This window comes from Chiloscyllium plagiosum, chromosome 9 (genome assembly GCF_004010195.1).
Source record: "Chiloscyllium plagiosum isolate BGI_BamShark_2017 chromosome 9, ASM401019v2, whole genome shotgun sequence".
Classification (NCBI taxonomy): domain Eukaryota; kingdom Metazoa; phylum Chordata; class Chondrichthyes; order Orectolobiformes; family Hemiscylliidae; genus Chiloscyllium; species Chiloscyllium plagiosum.
Genome location: NC_057718.1, coordinates 17,687,345 through 17,702,019, shown reverse-complemented (window position 1 = coordinate 17,702,019; position 14,675 = coordinate 17,687,345). Strand labels below are relative to the sequence as shown.

Below are 14,675 nucleotides of genomic sequence, written 5' to 3'. Positions count from 1 at the left end.
AACAAAATATGGTGGAAGGGAAGAATTGAATAATAGCCTCATATTAAGCCACGATTCTATCCCTTTTCCTGCCTTTTACTCTGTTCCCCTTGCCCAACTTTCTTTTTGGTGTTGCCAATGACCTCCCTGTTTTGGAGTCCTGAAGCAGACCAGCCAAGTGAATAGGCTTTCGATTTCTGAACCAGACGATCAGGAGCAGGCTGAGGAGATTTGTCCCGTCAGAGACCCCAAGTGCACCAGGCCCCGAGGTCAGGCTCAGATCTTTGAGACCAGAGTTGCTACTGTGCCAGCAGACTGTCGAGACGCCTGTCATCAGTCGGGCTATAATTATACCAACGTGCAAAATGGTGCTCAAACCACTCAGCACTTCCAAGAACAAATGTCTTTTCTGGGGTGCCTGGATGTGTTGTTGAACTTCAAAGCTTTACTGAACGCCTCAGTCAGCCAGACTGAAAGCTATATTTGCAGCACATACATTTCTCCCACTCATAGTCGCCTTTCACATGTGATACTTGGAGCTGGTCCAAAGTGTGTGGCTGCATCTCAGTGAAAGTTTCCACTAATGGTACCCCATAAAGCAAGAATAGATAGCACAGCACTGGCTTTGTACCAGAACATTCCAGATTCTCAATTTAGAAGACAGCAGTCCATGTTGCCATGTCAGAACTGTTGCCATGTGAGATCGTGGCATGGGTTTTCTTGATGCGTGCTGAGCGCAGACTCTAATTCGTCGTTAATTCTATTAAAACATGCCTCAGAAGGCACATATACTGCTGGTATTGTTTGCAAATGTACATTCCCTTACTGTCACGTCATTGTTTTTAAAATCCCTTCATGTATTTTGCTTTTTCTAGTGCCCATCATACAGCGCGGCAAACCATGATCAGAGCAATGGACAGATGACATGCGATTGTTCTTTGTCTGTCTTCAGATAGGGCAGCATGGTGGCTCAGTGGTTAGCACTGCTGCCTCGCAGCACCGCTGCCTCGCAGCACCAGGGTCCCAGGTTCGATTCCAACATTGGGTGCCTGACTGTGTGGAGTTTGCACATTCTCCCCGTGTCTGTGCGGGTTTCCTCCCACAGTCCAAAAATGTGCAGGTCAGGTGAATTTGTCATGCTAACTTGCCCACAGTGTTAGGCGCATTAGTCAGAGGGAAATGGGTCTGGGTGGGTTACTGTCCGGAGGGTCGGGTTGGGCTGAAGGGCCTGTTTCTACACTGTAGGGAATCTAATCTAATCATGACTGTCCTTCTCAGTTTTCTGCTTCTTGCAAACATATTAAAAGAGAAAAAAAATCTTGCATTTGGACAGTGCCTTTCAGCTCTTTACAGACAATGAGGTACTTCTGAAATGTGGTCATCATTTTACTGTAGCACCCAGTTTGAACAGCGCAAGCTCCAATAAAAAGCAGGATGATAGTGACCAGTTTGAGTGCATTTTGCAATGTTGGCTGATAACATTTTATACAATGAAGGTGTAGCACTCCCTTAGAACCTCACTGAGCCATTAAACCTTGGCTTTGTCCTCAAGCCTTGGGAATGACACTCAAACCCAGAATCTGGCCTTTCCCTGCCTTAAGAATAATGAAAGTCAACTCCCGAGAGGGAATGTATGTCAAGTCCTGGGCTTATTACCTGCTGATACTTCTTTCTGAGCTGATTTCTTAGCTGTTTTTTGTCAGTAATGCTATTGCCTTCCGCTGACTCCCTGGGCAGTGCAAAGAGACAAAACCCAAGTCTACCTCAGCCAGAATGGGAATTAAACTAAATTAAATTAAATTAAACCCCCACTGTTACAGTTGTTCTAAGCCATACATTAGCCATTGAGCCAACTGTCCCTTGCAATGCTCCTGTCTGTGGGTAAGAGGTGAGAACAGGTTGTGTGTTGCTTCAGATGTAAGAACAACACAGGCGCTCGGACCCATAGAATCATGAAAAATAGAAACAGGAGGCCACTTTCCTGTCTTTTTCCCTGAAACCCTTGATTCCTCTACTGTTCAAGAGTCTAGATTAGAGTGGTGCTGAAAAAGTACAGCAGGTCAGGCAGCATCCAAGGAGCAGGAAAATCGACGTTTCAGGCAAAAGCCCTTCATCAGGAATGAAGGCAGGGAATCTCCGGGCTTGGAGAGATAAATGGGAGTGGGGTGGAGCTGGGGAGAAGGTAGCAAAGAGTACGATAGGTGGATGGGAGTGGGGATGAAGGTGATAGGTCAGAGAGGAGGGTGGAGCAGATAGGTGGGAAGGAAGATTGGTAGGTAGGATAGGTCATGAGGGTGGTGCTGAGCTGGAAGGTTGGAACTGGGGTAAGATGGGGGAAGGGGAAATGAGGAAACTGGTGAAGTCCACATTGATGCCCTGGGGTTGAAGTGTTCCGAGGCGGAAGATGAGGCGTTCTTCCTCCAGGTGTCGGGTGGTGAGGGAGCAGCAGTGGAGGAGGCCCAGGACCTGCATGTCCTTGGCAGAGTGGGAGAGGGAGTTGAAATGTTGGGCCAAGGGGCGGTTGGGTTGATTGGTGCGAGTGTCCCGGAGTTGTTCCCTCAAGCACTTCAAGAATCTGTCTCAGCCTTAAATATACACAAGGACTCTACCCCCATAGCTCTATGTGGCAAGGAGTTCCAAAGAGTTGCAACCCTCTGTGAGAAGAAATTTCTCCTCATCTCTGTGACTGTGTACCCTGGTTCTAGACTCTCCCACAAGAGGAAAGGTCTTCTCAGCATTTACCCTGTCAAGCCCCTTAAGAATCAATGAGGTCACCTCTCAATCTTCTAAACTCCAGTGAGTAGAGTCCCAACCATTTAGCCTTTTCTCATAAGATAACAATTACCCTGCCTCCTCCAGATCGTTCATTTTCCGAGTATCAACTGCAATTTTTATTTCAAGGCATGTTTCTTACCTATGTTCATAATTAATGAGCTGTCAGTTGTTGTGCAGCCTAAAAGTCTTCGGGCTCATCTTGTATAGTATTCTTCTTTGAAATTTGTTGCATTATAATGTTATCGCTTAGAATAAAATAATTGCCCAATACTGAAGGTGCTTAGGAACCATTCACCCACATCCAATGGGAAATACTGGCAATCAGTGGAGACCTCCTCTTAGTCAGCATTAGTAAGGTGTTACCCATTGCCAGAGGTAAAGCTGTGGTTCCTGCAAAACGTTGAAAGGATTTCATTTGGAGCAAACATTGAAGTTTTGAGCATGAGACACTGAATAATGGCTTTTTGGGAAGTGTTGTTGGACTATTGACTTCTGATTTGTTTTTGTCTCTGTAGTAACAGAGTGAATTAAAGCATTTTCAACAGGAGCGATCATTGTTGAGTCAGTTCTGCAGTAGCTAACTGCCTAGGGACAAGAAATTTCAGCTGAACTCAGATAAGAGAAGCACAAATTACTGAAGTAAACACACACTCTCTCTCTCTCTCCCATGAATCTGAGAGGGAGCTCAGATTCAAGGGAAGTTAAACTGCTAAAAGGAAGTAGAAAAGTAGAAACCGAAAATGGAAAACAGATGAAGCAAAGGCAAGCATCAAATGGGAGCAAAATAGAGAATAAAACATTGAAAAAAAAGCACCATCAAAGGCAGTCTGTCAAAATGCACGTAGCATTCATAAAAAGGTAATCAATTGAGGGTCATGTGGCACAGTGGCAGTGTCCTTACCTCTGGACCGGAGTGTTAAAGTTCCACCTCAGAATGTGATGTCCATAGAGGTATAAACATATGAACAAGAACAGATCCATTGGCCCTTTGAACCTACACTGCTACTCAATGAGAACAAAGTGCTTTTAACCTCTGTACAGTCCTGTATGTCCTCAATAACCTTTTAACCCTTTGGAGCTCGAGAATCTATCTCCCTCTGCCTTAAAAAAAATGTAAAGATTCTGCACTTCTGTCTTTTGACGAAGGAAATTCCAAAAACTCACAACCTTCAGATAAAAAATGTTTTCTCATCTTAATTTTAAATGGATGACCCCTTATTTTTCAACTATAACCACTTGTTCTAGTTTCTCCTGCACATGAAGAGACCTACTTAACACATCCACCTGGTCAACTCCTCCCTTAAATGCTTTGACTCTTATAAACTCCAGAGGATACCAGCCTAGCCTATCCAGCCTTTCCTCCTTAGGCAGTCCACTCATTCCAGATATTGAGCCCAGTGTGTTAGGGTGACCTGGTTCTGCCATGCCAGCAGCACAGCAGGAGGTGGCAGTGGTGAGATGTGGGTGACACCTTTGTGTGAGGTTGTGGTACCAAGTGTAGTGCTTATGGGTCATGTTGGTCTTCAAAATGGCCAGCCACTGCCGCTGGACTGCCCATATTAAACGTAGAGCGTCGTGGGCAGTGTATCATTCAGATAGTCAAGTTTTTATTTTGATGCAGCAGCAGCAGCCAATTTCAGCTGGTTAGGATACAGCTATCTAGGAAAGGCATGGTTAATGGAAGGCAGGTGACCATGTCCTCTGGGCAAGGACTAATACCTGCAGGTGCAAACCCAAAGACAACTGAGGCTTTCCTGGGTAGTGTACTGAAATAGGTGGGAGTTTATAGCAAGACCTGCAGCCACCTAGGTTAGCAGCAAAGCCCAAAACGATTGCAACCTCTAGGTTCTTTCACTGTTGATTCCTTTCTGGGCCGCACAGACAGTACTTAACAGGCTGCCATTCATAGCTGCACGAAGAGGAAGAACAATACCCTCTTCCATCATGCAAATGAATTCACCGATTACTCCATTGATGATGACAATGAGATGGCTAAGCTCCATGGGGTTTCATGACCATTGTTTCTCTCCCAACAACACAAGGGGTCACGAACTGCACACCCGTAGCCGCTGGATTTGTGAATCGCATGGGCTTTCACTCTTCAAACATGCAAACAGTTTGCAACCACACACAGGAACCACACGTTTGTCTGCTCAGTTTCCAGGGAGCTCTCAGAGTTTCAGTGTGATTTGCACTCCTACAGCTTTCTGAGGTGCCAGTCAAACTGACAGACAGTGAGATCCACCAATCAATAGCCTGTCCAACTGCACACTGCTGTCATTTAAAATATTTTTTAGAATTGTGCGTTTGCACGTGTGTTTATGGTGCTGTGCCCACGTACGTGTGTGTGTGTGCGCATGTGGGTGTGTGTACGTGCGTGTGTGTGTATGTGCGTGTGTGTGTGTCTGTGTGCGAGTGTTTGTGTGCATGTGTCTGTATGTGCTTGCGTTTTCTTTATCTTTGGATGGGTGGCATTCACACTAAAGACATTTCCAGTGTCTGCAGATTTGAAAGCAGAAGACATAGACACACTTACTGCTCCTCAGATGCTGCCTGAACTGCTGTGCTCTTCCAGCACCACTAATCCAGAATCTGGTTTCCAGCATCTGCAGACATTGTTTTTACCATAGACACACTGGTCCACAGCCCATTGCTACACTGGGCTCTGCTGCTTTATCCCCAGTGGAACCTGCATAAAGGCGATGCTAACATTATGCTGGAGGGTAAGGGAGTCAGTTTTAGTCAGAGCAAGGTGAGACACCCCTAGTGTTAAATGTCCTCGGGAGGAAGACAAGGCTAAGAGAGTTTTTCAGAACCAGGAAGTGGGAGGGAGTCCAGAACTAGAGGGCATAGGTTTAGGGTGAGAGGGGAAAGATATAAAAGAGACCAAAGGGTCAACTTTTCCACGCAGAGGATGGTACATGTAAGGAATGAGCTGCCAGAGAAAGTGGTGAAGGCTGGTACAATTGCAACACTTAAAAGGCATTTGGATGGGTACATGAATAGGAAGGGTTTGGAGGGATATGGTCTGGGTGCTGGCAGGTGAAACTAGATTGGGTTGGGATATCTGGTCGACGGGTTGGACCGAAGGGTCTGTTTCCATGCTGTACATCTCTGTGACTCTATGACTGTATGAGGTGTGGGTAGGTGCTGGGAATGGAGGAGGACTGGACCAGGGTGTTGTGAAAGGAATGGTCCCTGCGGAAGGCTGACAAATGGAGGAGAGTGGAACGTGTGGCTTCCCACTGGAAGTGGCAGAAATGGCACCTAATGACTCTCTGGATTGTGGGTGTGGATGGAATGATAAATGAGGACCAGGGGACTCTATCACTATACTGGGTGGGAAGAGAAGGGGTGAATGCAGAAGTGCAGAGATGGGTTAGACATAGCTGAGGGCACTGTCAACCACCATGGAAAATATCATGGTTTGTAATAAAACCCCTCTTGGTTCATTAATGGGAAAAAGTTCTGCTATGTTACTGGGTCTGGCCTACATATGACCCGGAGACATGTGGTTAACACAAAACTGCCCTCAGGAATTGCTATGCAGGCAACAAGTGATGGGCAAAGAATGCTGCCCTTACCAATGATACTGACATCCCATGAAAGCATAACAAACTTTCTAACATATTTACAGCTAAAAGCAGGCCATTTGGCATGGCATGCAGAGGCAGCACAGTGGCTCAGTGGTCGGCACTACTGCCTCACAGCGCCAGGGGCCCAGTTCAATTCCAGCCTTGGGCGTCTGTGTGGAGTTTGTACATTCTCCTTGTGTCTGCATGGATTTCCTCCGGGTGCTCCGGTTTCCTCCCACAACGGATGTGTAGGTTAGGTGCATTAGTCAGGGATAAATATATAGTAGAGGAATGGATCTGGGTGGGTTACTCTTCAGAGGGTCAGTGTGGACTTATGGGGGCCAATGGGCCTGTTTCCACACTGTAGGGATTCTTTGTCCAAGTTATGTTAATGCTGTGCATATCCTTTCTTATTTATTTCTCTAGCTTGCCCTTAAATGCACCGTAGGTAAGAGGGTCTAATGGGAGTTTTTGTTTTCTACTCTGTTGTTGCAGAGACAAAGCCCACGTGCATATTCAATGGCGTGGAATATTACGACGGGAATATGTTCCGAATGGATGCGTGCCGTTTCTGTAGATGTCAAGGTGGTGTCTCGATTTGTTTCTCAGCACAATGCGGAGAGCTGCACTGTGACAGGTACTACGTCCCTGAGGGAGAGTGCTGCCCAGTCTGTGAAGGTAAATGTTCTTGATTTAATATTCTTTCTGTACCTGAAGGGGGTGCTTAGGGAAGGGGGCATTTTCGTCTTCCACATCTGACCAATCATCTACCAGCTACTGAAACTAGTCCAGTTACCTTTCCGTTAAAATCCCTGGAATGAAAATTGGTTGGGATCGCAATCAAACAGAAAGGTGTCAGTGCCAAATATCAGCACAGGTGGTGAAGACAACTAGTTGCAAAATAATAGAGTTCAGTTGCATTTACATAGCTGCTTCAACCTTCAGAAGAATGGGAGGGTCATGTTGGACTTGAAATGTAAACTCTGTTTCTCTCTGCACAGATGCGGCCAGACCTGCTGGGTTTCTGCAGCATTTCCTGTTTATAGAGAAGAGGCTCATATAGTGCATAAATCCTGACAGTCTTTGTTACTTCCAATCATTTTTAATCAATCTGTTAGACATGTTGAGTCAGCCCCTCCAGGCTAGGTGAGATGTTCTAGCCTAGAGGCAGGGACACTACACGATGCCACAAGAGATCCAATCTAGTTAATTCTAGGTTTAGAAGATGTCCAGTCATTCTGTGAAGGTATCCTCTACTCAAATAACCTGCTGCTACTACCCAGCAGAGCAAGGTCTCCTGAATAAAATACTTCAGAGGTCAATGGTAAAGCTATACACCAACATCTGATCTGGGAAAGATTAGGAGCGGAAAACACCATATATTAACTCAGATCTGGCACAGTTGTGTGCTCCGAATGCCTTGTAACTAATGATATTAACCCATCTTTCAACCATTAGCAGATTTGTACTCAGGCACAAGAGATCGTTAGACTGGCCCATTAAGCTGCATTGGAGCAATCCTATTACATTGGCAGTTACAACATTTTGCTCTCTGCTCTAATGCACTTCATTTATTTAAAGGGAAGCTGCAGTTTCTAGCCTGCTTCTGTTTAACGTTGTGAGCCATGATATCAGCCCCTAATTCCCAGCTCGTTAGAAATAGAATTGGATTTATCGTCACGTGTACTCAAACACAGGGGTACATGAGTACAGCGAAAAGTGTACAAAGTTGCCGATACTTACATACAAAGATATCTAGGTACAAATCATAAATGTGAATAAGAAAAATGAAAAGGTAAAGGCAGAAGGTCAGCATTACAAGATACCTGAAGTATAAATTAGAAATTTATGAAGAAGTAAAGATAAAAGTTCAGCATGACAGTCTTTCAAAAGCAGGGAGCCCACTCTGGCCTTCATCCCGAGACTACGAGTCTACACTGGCCTCCCACACCATCTGATTTTGCCTTTCGAGGGAAGCTTTCTGTTTACATGAAGAAGGTATTTACTGCTTTGGAAGGGTCGAGTTTTTTTGCAGACTCTGGTCAGATACACCCCACCGCAGATCTTGGGCTGAAGCCTTGTCGCTGGGGAGAGCAGACCTGGTGTGTTATACCGATGTGGGACTCCCCATACCCAGTGATCCTGAAGGCATCCCCTGTATAATGTGAAATTGTTCCTTTGACCAGCGTTTCTTGCTGCTGCCAGATTCAACAGTGTGTCAAGCTGTTCTTTTTTCTTAAGTTTAATATCTTGCATGGTAGAACATTTATGTCTTTAAACAAATTTACACATTGGTTACAGACACTCTTTCCCTCACTGTTTCTTGGTCTTCAAGCCTCTCCAGTTATTTGTTTAGTCAGCTACACATGGAACGGGTCTTCTTGGGTCGCAAATCCAAATTGACTCTTCTAGAATTTACTCAAGTTCTCCTTTTGTGTCTGATGTAGAGCTCTTGCAATGGACTTCTGCCCAACTCAAATTTTTGGATACAGCTCCTTCAGTTAGTTTGGCCATACAGAGCTGGGACAGTTCAACCTTGAGGTCATCTAACTCTTTCCATAACTCCTCCGTTTACTTGCCACGCAGATTTCTTGATTTTTGCCAATTTCTTGGGCACGCTATTGCCTACGGTTGACTATGTAGCTACACAGGGCATGGTATAGGGGTTAAAATACTCCCTGATTACATTGAATTCCCACAGTCTGGAAGCAGGCCATTTGGCCCATCAAATCCACACACAGTCACCTGAGACTGGAATTGGTCACAGGTCCCTGGCACTGTGAGGACTTTGTGCGAACCACTGAGCCATTATGCCACACTCACGTTGTCTCACCCAAAAAATGTGACAGGTGGCATTTAGAGCTGAAAGCAGAGGGCTACAAACAGTATATCCAACAGTAGCGCTGCATGGCATTGTCATGACTGGCAAAACACCTACCTTCAAATCTCTGGCTTGACTGCAGAGATGGATTGACATACAGGATTCAGTATTAGCAGCTGGATTTTGCAAAAACATTGCCTGCATTAAAAGATGCATGACCAAAACGATGCCAAGTGTTTGGAATTTGCCTTTCAAGAGCTTAGGGACATAGTCAGAGTCATAGAGATGTACAGCATGGAAACAAACCCTTCAGTCCAACCTGTCCATTGTATCGAATTTATCCAGGGCAAGAGGAACAAAACTAGAGACCGGCTCTGCACCTCCCCATCTTCAGCATACATACTACCTTTTCCCTAGCTACTAATATTTCTGAAGAAGGGTCACTGGATCTATGTCTCGCCACAGATGCTGAGTTTTTCCAGCAGTTTCTGGTTTTGACTAACCCCCTCTGTCTGGTGTTTTCTCGATACTATCGAAATACAACCTTTATCAAGATGGTAACATCCACTGGAACCTGGTGTGCATTTATTCGGGATTGTGTGCTTCCCATCACTGATCCTGTACTAATGGAAAAATCCCATTGCTAGCCTCAGACGGCAGTGAAATGACCCAGACCATGAAGTGCTCACCCGTGCTGGCATGCCAAGCATTCACACTATATTGAGACAGGTGTGACTGAGTTGGGCTGGTCATGTAGCCAGGAGTGTCTCTTCAGGTTGTTCCTCCCTATTCCAGCAGCCTCAGGACAGGGCATGATCTCTGCAGATCAGACAGTTCGCTGGACCTCACAAGTGGTTATCAGAGGTCGGTGTGAGTCTTTCTGCCATCCCTTCTACCACTCCCGCCCCTCTTTGCAGTAGCCAAATCTCGGCCTGCTGTTCCTCACACTGCCTTGACAACATTTCAATGTCTGGAAGTCTTCCTTGCTGCATTGTGAAATTCTGGAAGCACAGTGAGTTCTTCAGAAAACTAGACGGACTGTGTGTGCCAGCCCGGAGAGTGCTGGATTAGGGAGATACAAATCTTCAATGGAGAGCTCAAGTCTGGCCGCCCTCTCCCAGCAGCCAAAGGACCTGCTATAAGGACACCCCAAAAATGTCACCTTACTTCCCAGCATCAGCCACCCTCTAGAAGTCTACCACAAACCCCAGACACTGAACACTGTCATATTCATTACAAGGGATGAACAACTAAATCAAGCACACAAGTAACTCCATTGTGCAATATTTCTCTGACCAACAAATCAGTTTCTCTTACTTTTCAGCCTATTCCCCAGAAACAGCCATGCATTAATGTGGTGATGTACCTGTCTCTGTGGACAGAGCTGTACTATAAATAAAAGCCCTCATGGCCCAGTCTCTGTGGATACTGTGCTGTTATATGAAGTGTTACAACTGAAGTTGGAGGGGTGCACCGATTCCTTTCTAGTCCCACGCTTCCAATGGTCATAACAAACTTTAACTCACGTGGGGATTTGGTTAATTATCCAGGTTTACTACGAGAAGCAATTCAGCCTCGTTTCTTTGGTCACAAAGAATAACTAGGTTATGACAAAGATAACTTACACAAACGTGTAAAGATTATTGACAAAGTTAGATTTATATTATACAGAGTTAGATCTAAGTTATCTTCTGACATCCCAAAATTAACATGAGGCAATAATCTATCAGTTAGCATATTACTGCTTGTGGATTTCCTTCACCTTTGCTCACAGCTGCACTGAACATTTAGTAGTACAATTTCTTCCAAATCACCACAGCCCCAAGGACTTCGCCGAAGTTCTAATTTCAACACTTAGCTGTACTTACTGATGCTTAGAACCTCCTGCTGAATTCAAGCTGTCCACTTACTCTTGACTTCACACTGAGCCACATTGTTAATTATACATCCCTTGACTCCCAGACTGCACAAAGCCAGTGGTGCTCAGTTGTACAGCACAGATTAAAAGTTACTTTTTGTAAGGACCTCTTGCTCTCTCCCTCTGTCTCTGTCTTCTAACTCCAAATAACTGTGGCACCCGAACTGCTTTGAATGACCTGTTGAAAAACTTGCTGCACAGGCTGCACCTCTATTGCTGGGAAGAGTTAAATTTAATAATCCAACAGACAAATGCAGTAACCCTTTGGAATTGCTGTCCCCTGAATGCTTCAGTGTTTAATGTGCTGGCACTTACACACAATAAAAAGGAATTCATCATGCAAGGTACTGATATATCAGCGGCCATAGTCAGCGTGTACCACAAACAAGTTGACATGCAACAGGCGATAATGTAACTGGAATATCAAATACTGTATTCAGCTTGCGTGTGTTTGTGGACATGTGTGTCTCACAGATAGGTTTTATGTTTTTCATGAGAGCCCTCCTGTGTGTGTTTGCTTTACCAGTCAGGTTTATCTGTGTGCCCATCCATCAGTGGCTTGTGTTGATCTCTCTTGTGGCACTTTCCCAGTCTGCTGTGCCCATCGCTCCCTTTGGTTTATGTCTGCTTATCTGTGTCCTCTCTGAAGACATTCACCATGCCTCTCACCCATCGTGCATATTGTGTTTTCCACTGACAGACCCGGTGTACCCCATCCACAACCCCGCAGGGTGTTATGCTAATGGGCAGATCCGTGCCCATGGAGACAGGTGGCGTGAGGATGATTGCACCTTCTGCCAGTGTATTAATGGAGAGCCCCACTGTATGGCCACAGCCTGTGGTCAGAGCTGCTTGAACCCAGTGAAGATTCCGGGAGAGTGCTGCCCTGTGTGTGAAGGTAAGGAAGCCTTTAAAATTGAGAATGTAATTATGTTCGTTCAGGGCAAGCATCAAAACAAGCTTACTGAAAAAAACACATTGTAGTCACACATGTTCAGTGGCAGCAATTTAGTGAAGGACACAGATGGATAATATGCTAATTGATAGAATTGTGTAGAATTAATATTCCACTCCTCCAGTGGAGTTAATGATAATTACTTCTGGAAATCAAACTGCTTTTCATCAGCTACGTACGTTTTGAGTCAGACTTCATGGCCTTTTATTATGATGATGAGTTCCTACCGCCAACAGGCTCTATCAGTACAAGAGGCTCGGACTGTAGGTTCCAGGCCCCATGTTTCCTTGGCTGTGCAGTACAGCTGAGAGAGAGACTGAAACAGAGAGTGTGCAGGAGACACTGAATTCCTCAATATACTGGCCCATCCCTCAGAACCTAGAGGTGTGACAACAGGGGAAAGCCAGGCTGTCAGCTCTTGGAGATTCTTGTTCTGTAACCCAATCTCCACGCTGCCTTTTGAGTTGCTGCTTCCGTGCAGTGCCTGCTATTCCAAGGGGATACGGGGTGACCCGCTCTGACACCGAAGGCCTGTGGTGACCCTTTACCGCCAGCCGTGATATGAAAGAAAATGCCCCTCTGCTTCTTCAAACCTCAGTTTCACCCCATGGCCTGCCCCACAAGGTTCGAACTGTCGGTTTATAAACTCCCCGTGTCCCATTCCTGACTGAAACCCGTCAGGAACAATGTGACCAGTGGGTAATGCCCCCTGGTGGTCAGAGAATCTGGTTGGGATGGGGCCAGAGCCGAACAGAGTAAGGGGAAGGGGGTGATCTCTCTCTCCTGATGGGTCACGGGGAATTCTTCTGAAGATTAAAATAACATACTATCTCTTCTTTCTGATGGTGGGCGCCTGGTGGGGGCAGCAGCAAAAATGCGACTATATCAAAACAGCAATGGATCGCAATTATGTTCTGCTCCTTAAGCTCTCATTCATGGTGCCCTGACATTCCCGTCACAAGGGCTGACACCGTCTGATACCTGGGACTAACAACATCACCAGACTGAGGGCTTCCAGGCTGGGGAGAAGATGTTTCCTCTATTTTAATGATCACCTCCTACCTCAGCATCCCAACAACCTCACCCTGCCCTCACCAACTCTCATTTCATAATAGGGGGCTGTGGGATTGGAAGAGGTGTCATTATCAGCCCTCTAAGGGTTTTGGGAAGGTTGCCTCATCTTGTAAAATACCAAAGCCTGACACAGAGCTGGTTCAATCAGTGAAGGCCGTTCCCTTGTTTTACAGGGGAAGTTGGGAATCTGAGGAATGCAAGTGGTAAATGAAAAGTTATTTTTGGAATGGTTCATATGTTTTCACTGGGATCTTACAACAACATTTGCAGAACATTTTCAAATTCACACCTGGCAGGTGGCTGCTTTGAGGTAGCAGGTCATGAAGGAACCTAATGCACAGAGCTTGACTTGTTCTCCCTGATATCTGCTGGGTGGTATATTTACCCTCTGATGTCTGGAGTAAGGTATGCTCCTCTATATCGTACAGTGATTTCATTACAGTTCATTGCTGGCAGGTGCCTGGAGACAAAGGAAGGTAAATGAAGTATAGGGCTATAACTATCTACTATTCTTCCTGACTGTGCATATGGTAAATGCTGAGAAAGGTTTGCAGGAAGAGTTCCATCAGCCCGTTTGATCTCAGTGGAGTCCTTTTAATCTCCTCCTGCCAGAATACCAACCCAAATGTCTTCCCCACTACAGCATCCAGCTGTCTCTGAAATAGCTACAGCCCTTCGAATTTCAGCCACAATGAGTTCCAGTCCCTGCTCACCTCCAAGAAAATGAATGCTTCCTCGGCTTTTGCCCCAAACAGCCCTGACCCTAAGCTCTCTTACACTGCAGCGTAACCGTCCATCTTCCTTTATCCCATTCTCAACCAAGTCTTGCTTTGGAATCTTAATGCTGTGAGGGTGCACTGGACTGTCAAAGAGTCTTTCGGATCAGGGCCCATTCTCCTTCACAGATGGAGTCTACCTGAGGAAAGACTGGGCTGGTCTCCCTGGTGTAATGGCCAACAACAGATTTATCAGTTGGGAGCTAGGGTGGTGTGTCAGAGAACCAAGGTAGAGCCTCCTAAATAGCTCGCCCCTGTATCCATACTGTCATCCAAGTACAACGGAGCAGGTGGGTTTTTTTTCCCCATGGGTCAAATCCATTTAAATCACAGTCAGGAGAAAAGATGGCCGACCGACAGGGCATTTTGTGATGCTTTTTTCCATTGGAAAAGTACTGTCATTCATCTGAACAATGCACAGGCTGCTCAATGTAAGATAAATAGAACATTCTGGAGAAACTAAGAAGGCATGATTATATCTGTGGAAAAAGGAACAGAGTTAGCATTTTGAATCCCACTTGTCTCTTCTTTAATACTGAAAGTAAAGGTCCAGTTATCTTTAAAGGATTAAACAGGTCGTCCCAAGCAGAAAGTGAGATACTGTTCTTCCAGCTTGTGCTGAGCCATGGTGGAACACTGCAGGACATCACTTCTGCTAATCAAAGCAAAACTATGTCAGTTTAAAAGTTTCTCTTTAATAATCAGATATCCGTGCGAAACTCAGGATCAGAGAGAGGGAATTGTCAGTAACTCAGGGTTAAATTAGGAAGATGAAAGGATGGTGTGTTGCTTAATTCACTTG

At 45.4% G+C, this 14,675-nt stretch overlaps 1 protein-coding gene across 1 annotated transcript in view; it reads left to right on the top strand.

Moving 5' to 3' along the window:
- crim1 (cysteine rich transmembrane BMP regulator 1 (chordin-like)) overlaps positions 1 to 14,675 on the top strand; it is a 197,711-nt gene that overhangs the window by 116,335 nt on the left and 66,701 nt on the right. Inside the window, exons 6-7 of the mRNA XM_043695492.1 lie at positions 6,825 to 7,007; positions 11,769 to 11,966. Coding sequence (XP_043551427.1) covers positions 6,825 to 7,007; positions 11,769 to 11,966 — 381 coding nt within the window. The remainder of the gene's footprint in view (positions 1 to 6,824; positions 7,008 to 11,768; positions 11,967 to 14,675) is intronic.